This window comes from Pistacia vera, unplaced genomic scaffold (genome assembly GCF_008641045.1).
Source record: "Pistacia vera cultivar Batoury unplaced genomic scaffold, PisVer_v2 Contig531, whole genome shotgun sequence".
Lineage (NCBI taxonomy): Eukaryota > Viridiplantae > Streptophyta > Magnoliopsida > Sapindales > Anacardiaceae > Pistacia > Pistacia vera.
In genome coordinates this window covers 119,211-126,805 of record NW_022196370.1, presented here as the reverse complement: position 1 = coordinate 126,805, position 7,595 = coordinate 119,211, and the positions used below count along the sequence as shown (strand labels likewise).

The window sequence follows — 7,595 nt, the reverse complement described above, 5'->3', positions numbered from 1 at the left end:
TTTGGGCATAACAGAAGTCCCCTAGTTTTCAAGGTTTGAGGGTTGAACCTTGGAAACTATAAGTAATGCCACAGCGGGGTGATTTTCTGGAAATTCTAGCCTGTTTGAAAATAGGTCGGGACTACATTTTTATGGGCGCCAACTTGCGTGTTCATTATTTGCAGAGGACAAGCGACCTTATTTCGTCTGACGTCAAACGTTGTTCTGGTGATAGGGAGGCATTTAATGGAGCAATTCCTGTGCTGACAGGTGTGTCCTTTGCGTGATAAATGCTAGCCAAGCGCATTAAATGCATTTTATGCTGAAACAGCGCACTTTATCAGAACATTAAATGCGTTATACGTTGGAACGATGCCCCTTATTAGAAAATGAGGATTTGAAGCGCAATTAATGCTCTGAGAGGTATGACCATCGCTTGAGCTTTTCAAATGGAAAGGTGAAAGTTTGACTTTATCCAGTCGTTTCGTTCGCCCTTCCTTGCTGATGAGCGACACCAAACTGTTGATTCTTGATTTTGAACGCCAACGACTCGCACGTGGGAAACGCTGAGCTGACTCAGGAGACACACATGAATGGATCCACGAGATTTGAATATAGAGCTGAGATTATATATGTTGCAGAAAACATAAATAAAAGATTGGCAAGAGGGGCTCTTATAGTGGTTCGGATGCAACAAGCGACTCCTACATCCACTGTTATTTTATTGATCTCTGACTATTTCTATGATTTTGCCCCTAAGGCATACAAAGATGAAGAAATACAGTGTTTTTACAGAGAAAAAGAATTGAAGCTCAAATCTTAGCCCAGCCTCCTTCTTCGGGAAGAGGACTACCCATTTATACACATAAACACTCAATGTAATGAGTGTTTTGCAAGTTGCCTTGACACATGGAAGCCTCTCATCCATTCATCTCTTTGAAATGAGATAAAGTTGGTGTGAATATCTTTGGAGATATAGGCTTGGCAGCTAGTACAAGAAAACATTAAATGAGCTGACATAGGCGTGACTTTTAAGGCATAACAATTTTATTTGAATAAAAGTCAGCAAGTTAAAGTGAGTAAGATTAATTCTATTAATAGCCAGTAAAGGTTAATAATAATATTAACAAAGTCAGTTTGAGAAACTTTAATGGACTGAGGATAACTTTGTTGTAGAAACGTTAGAAGTTTTAGACTTAAAGCAATGTTTTTAAACTCAGACCCACCTTGACTTGGTCAAGGGGCCGGGTCCCAACGTTGGCCAGTCCGACCAGCTGGACCGTAATGTCAGCATATCCAACAGGTTTGAAATCCAGTAAACACACCCCTGAGAAATTATTATCAATGCCTGTAGGTTTGAAATCCGGCAAACACACCCCTGTAAAATTCCCCTTAGTCCTTGCAGGTTTGAAATCCAACAAACATACCCCTAAAAAATCACACATTAGTCCTGTAGGTTTGAAATCCAGCAAATACACCTCTAAAGATTTACACATCAGTCCATTCAGGTTTGAAATCTAGCAAACACACCCCGAGAATGTACCTAGACCGAATTAGGGGCCGGTCCAGTCTGACTAGCTGGTTCGGTCTGGGTTTTAAAACGGTGCTTAAAGGTTATTTCCCATAATCAATTATTAAGAATGGTGAAGCCAATATATTTTCCCTTGGACCATGTTAATGCCTACAAGCACTTAAGATTGTTAAACATTCAAGCACTTCGTAACTTGATTATGCCTTGGGATAATGAATAAATTTTTGTTATCAATTTATATAGTTGCTAGGAAAACCAATCAAATATATTGTTGTAATATGTTAATTTGATGGGGTGTCCACAGCTTGGTTAAATAAATTATCAGGATAATGAATATGTTACTTTACGGAAGAATCCAACTTAGGAAAATTGTTGTAAACCACTTGCATTCTGACCTCAAAAATATTTTTTCATATATTATTAGAGTAATAAGAAGAATACAAATTTAAAGAAAAAGCAAATGTTAGAGTTGTCGACTACTTCAGTATTAATGGGTAACGGAGACGCACTCGATAGTAGGTGTTCCACAAGCGGGTATGTATTCTCTTTATTTGGTGCTGCTGTTTGTTGGATGAGTAAAAGGCAAAGTACTGTGGCTTTGTCATCAACTGGGGCAAAATACATGGCATTGACACATGCTGGTAAGGAAGCTATGTGGCTTCGAAGATTGAGTTTAGAGCTTGGTTTCAAGCTTGATGCTGTGAAGATTGGGTGTGACAATCAAGGGGCTATTTACTTAGCTAAGAATCCTGCCTTTCATTCGCGATCAAAACACATTGACATACATACCATTTCATCAGGCAAAAGGTGGAGGAAAAATTGGTGTTGTTAGAGAAGGTTGATACACTTGTTAATGCTACAGATTTTCTTACCAAGGCTGTGAGCTTAGCAAAGTTTACATGGTGTGTTGATGAGGTAGGCCTTCATTGTGTGAAATATTCGCCAAGTGGGAGAATGTTGGAGTTGTCGATTACTTCAGCATTAATGGGTAATAGAGACGCACTCGAGGGTCCCGCTGGGTTAGGCTTAGGAATAGGAATCCTTGTAAAACTTGTTTTAGTCTCTTAAACCTAGTATATAAACATACTTTTCTCTTATTATGTGTGTGAAAGCAATTCATTCATTGTAAACGAGAGAGGTGAGGCATATTGCAATAATATTGACTCGGCTGGACGTAGTCCACATTGGATGAACTAGGATAAATCGCTCGTGTTATTTTCTTTATTTACTGTTTGATTTGTTTTACTATTATAGTTTGTTCCTGTTGTTGTCTCTATTTCGTTCAAAGCAGTAGTAGATAATTTATAATATTAGTAGTAGTTTACAAAATATCCTACGAAGTACCAATCCCCTAAAGATCAGATTTCGGAAACATACACACATTTCAGATTATAATACATATTTGGCTCTGCGCATGTGTATAACAGATTAAGTTGCTATGCCTAAGCGATGAGCTGCTTGCCAGGTATGATAGGTTTAGTTGCTCTGCCCAAGTGATGTTAGAGCTTGCCCAGTATGACAAATTTTTCCTCTCTTTACCTTTGTGTGGGACGCCCCTAGGTATGACAGATATTCCCCTGGGTACTATTTACAGTAAAAGTTTTTAATATTAGTTGCTAGTTTTATAGTATCATATCATTTCTTAGTTTTACAATATCAGAATAGTTCTTAGTCTTCCATATTAGATCAGTTATCAGTTATCAATTGTATTGTGTTAGAGGTGAGCTAATAAATCAAAAAGATAATAATGATAGTTCAGTACCCTATATTTAGATATCAGAAATATTGAACAGATAAGATTAGATAATACATTACTAGATTATTAATATCAGTTATACGAAATAATTCGGATAAATGGTAATATACAAAAATATTATTTTCAAAAGAGTTTACTATTTTTAGAAGAATGTTATATATATAAGATAAAAAAGTTTAGTAATAGTTTAGTCAGTAACCGTTTTTCAGCCTCACACACAACATGGCTCAATCATTTGAGTCTTATAGGATAGCGAATGGTTGGAATGGCTCTTTTCATAAACTAAAGTAACAACCCTGTTTTTTGAAATGTGAACGGCTTTTTTCCTTCATATTAAAACCCATCAATTCCTATGAGAAAGTTTGTTGTATTTAATATGGATAAGTTGCATACATAGATTTTATTTGATGACATAAACGTACATATATGTCTATATATAACACGACACTCTCGCTTATTACTGGAAGGGAATTACACAGCTCATAGAGAAAACTCAAAGGCAACGCAACCACAGCAACAAATGAGATCAAAGTTCAAAGTAGCTTGAGTGAGAAATTACCACGTAGATGGTCTGAGCATTCCCATTTGCCTGGGAGAGGAATTGATTTCAGTTTTTCTGGAATTCTCAATTTATTGGAGCATTTTGTCATACTCAAGCCTCTAAGCATTGGCATTGCATCTTCATCTACTTCCCACTCCTCCAACTGAATTAAATTTGAAAGATTTAGAACTTCAAGCCGAGGAAACCCATTTGCCCTGCAGCTCAGTTTCTCTCCGGTATAAGATTTACTGAATAAAACAAGAAACATGAGATTTGGCAACTTCTCTAATGAAGGGATCGAGTCTTCCTTTAGCAACGAATTCATTAACTTAAGGGCTTCAAGATTTGGAAATATTTCGTCTAAGTTTTCTGGCAGTTTCTCTATTCTCCCACATAGTCTCAAATCTACAAGACATCGGCAATGACCGAGTAAATGTAGAGAAGGCAATGACTGACGGTGCCCCAACCAAACTGATAAAAGACGAAGGCTTCTAAGTTTTGCGACAGTCTCAAATTTGAACACTGGAATAGAAAGATCTGTTCTTTCATTCAATTCAATTTGCAGCTCTTGAAGATCAACCAACCTTTCAGGGTTGAGCTTCTCCCAGCTTGAAAGACATACATATTTTAGAGTCAAGAGCTTTTTCAAATTTGCTATGGGCAAAGACTCTGAAAAGAATCCAATTAGATGCCTCAATTCTTGCAACTTCGAAATTCAGTTGGTAGAGGAATATACTCTCGGAGTGATTCCATCGCAAAGTTTGTAACCTCCGCAAGTTGCCAATGGATGATGGTAAATATCCACTCAGCCGATGACCCCAGATATATCAAATGAATCAACTTTCCTATCTCTTCAGGTAAAATCATCCCAAAACGGTCGACTTCGAGCACTCTAAGAAATTTAAATTTTTTGCACAAGGTGTCAACTCGTTAGGTGGTCGATTGAAGAACAGAGGGAACGACAGAGCTTATTAGAATGTCGCAGAAACTTCCCTTCCCGAATAAACAGCTTGACGTCGACATGATGATGCAATTGATGAGCGAGTACTTGAACGACTGATTCATCATAAATATGATAAAAGTTCAGTTCTTTTGCCTCCTAATGCAAGATCTCGTAAAAGATCATGTACTCGACATGTTACAACCGCCCCCAACATCTTTTGCTATTTGCACCAAATTCTATTAATCAACTTTATCAATAATCCGCAGCCACGTCTTCATTATTTGATCTCCATCTTCCTGTATAAAGCCTTCTGACAACAATCGGATTAATTTTTAATGTTGATCAAAATCCTCTGGAAAGAGACCCATATAGAGAAAGCACAGCTTCAACTTAGAGGCACATAAAACTTAAAGCTAGCAATGTTCAATATGAATTGAATTATCACTTAAATGTCGCCAAATGCTGTCATGACCGCACGCCATTGCGGAGGCTTCTTCGTGGACAAGAGCCACCCAACACAATTATCGCAAGTGGAAGGCCACCACATTTTTGCAACATTCTTCCTAACTTCTTCAATCCACCATCTAAATATTTAGGTTTCGAAAAGCTTTCTCAGAAAATAGTTGCCAACTCTCCTCTGGACTTAAAAATTGAAGCGCGTGGGCATACGTTTTTCTCGTCTGAACGCTCTGCTACTTCTTTGATGCGTGTGGTGATAATTATTTACTACCATTATTGTTGTCTGGGAAAGCTCGTTTCAGGCTTCCCAAGTTTCCTTTTGCCATACATCATCCAACACCAGTAAATATCGCTTTTCTAGCAAAAATATGAAGCTTTCTTTCCAAATTTCTTTGCTCATCTTCCCTATCTCCTTCATCTCCTCTTTGGTTGTGATCATCTTGAAGGATTCTATAATTCTTTGAAGAACATCACGATTATCGAAATCTTCTGATATCGAAACCCAAGCACAATGATCAAAATGTTTGTTAATGTCATGCGTATGTAAAACTTTTTAGCAAGAGTAGTTTTACCCAAACCACCCATACCAAAAATTGAAATGACAAAACGTCCAGGCTCGCCCCCGAGAAGTTTGGGCAACAGTTTCTCAGCACAGCATGGAAGCCAACAACGTTCTCTTCAGCTGTGAAGGAATTCTGTCTTCTCAGATCTTTCAATTGCCAAGAGTTTTGCTGGTACTTCACTCATGCTACGAGTATCTTGAAGTTTGTATGTTCTCGCTTCCGAGAGAGATCACTGATTCTCTTTCTGAGTTCTCAATCTCTTTCCAATGTAGCAAATCTACCATTCCGAATATGCAAGAGCATTCATAACAGAAGGAAAGAATCTTAGCTCTCTTTTTAGTGTTACTCCTTCATCCACGTCGACCGTACGAAATCTCTTCATCTTGCACCTTGAGCAAAAATGTATCTAAGACATCCTCGGTATCATCAGCAAGTCAATGATATCAGATACCCAACGGCGTATCATGGGATTGTTGCTTTGTTTCTTCTGCATCCTTAATGAAACATTGCATCCATTCCAATTCGTTCCGAAGCAACTCCACTTTATTCTTCACTCCTCTAGGAAAACTGCTTCTGGATGATTAAGTTCCCAAGCCTTCCCGAAACAAATGATACTACAGCATCAACCATACTGTAAAAGCTAGATTTTGTTGCTTGTTAGAGAGTTTTGGCGGAGATGGACTTGATTTGGATCAGAAGGTACATTTGTTGGAGTTGGCAGTTCTTTCAAAATTACTAACCATATGATTTTAATAATTTTATTAATTATTTAATGATAATTTAGATTAATAAATTATTGAGTCGGTTCAAGGTTATTCTTTTCTTGAGTCGGTTCAAGATTATTCTTTTCTATTCTTGTTCCTGTTTTTATGGAATACTAAAATAAAAAGTAAAGCATGTTGCATCCTTTGTCAATTTGGGGTCATTAATATAATTGAATCCAATGCTTTGTCTCTATCTTTTCTTAAACTTGTCACAATATCAAGAACCCAGCTGGAAGCTTTCACTTGATTCTCGCAAAATTTGGCATATGATTATGATTATATGCAAGAGGCCATTGCGAATTTATAATTGCCCAAATAACCCTCAATTTCAATATAAATGGCATTTAAGTTTTTACACAATTTAATGAAACAATTTATTCTCTCCAATTTGATTTTTTCCTCTAATTTTGCAGGTTTGTTTTTTCCATTGCACATATAAGTGAAATATATATATATATATATATATATATAATATATATATATTATATATATATATATATATATATTATATAAGAGAGAGAGGAGATGTGAGCCATTAAAAAAAGTCAAGAATGGAGATATGAGCCAGAGACAAGACAGAAAAAAAATTTAACACCCCTCAAACACATTTATAGAAAAACAGAGGAAGTATTTTTTAATGGATTCTAATCAAAGTATCAAATAAATTATTGACTATTCATCTAATATTATTGCCACTTGTTCAACCCCATCATAAAGTAGAGTTATCTCAGTTTTCATGATCAATTTCGGTCAAAGCTTCTACATTGATAGAGTCTAGAACTTTTTCATCAGATACTTTCTCATATTTTCGTATTCGATTCATAATTTCCATCAAATTACAAAAATAATCATTCATTCAGAGACTAGCCATTTTTCATCAATGAAGATGGCATCGTTGCTTTGTTTTTCTTATTCATCCTTAATGAAACATTGCATCCATTCCATTTCTTTAAATATTCTATTGAGTTTAAAAGTAAATTACTTGCTCACAATACAATAATTGTTTTGCCGAATATAATTTATTATAGAACTTTACAGTAAATCAGTAGTTGGTGTGAT

General features: G+C 36.3%; 1 protein-coding gene across 1 annotated transcript; it reads right to left on the bottom strand.

Moving 5' to 3' along the window:
• Positions 1-3,626: 3,626 nt before the first annotated feature.
• Positions 3,627-4,522, bottom strand: LOC116107298 (putative disease resistance RPP13-like protein 2; the record flags this gene model as incomplete). Its single annotated transcript, XM_031393584.1, has 1 exon — positions 3,627-4,522. A coding segment is annotated over one exon (723 nt), but the record flags the coding sequence as incomplete, so codon positions are not given.
• Positions 4,523-7,595: the final 3,073 nt, after the last annotated feature.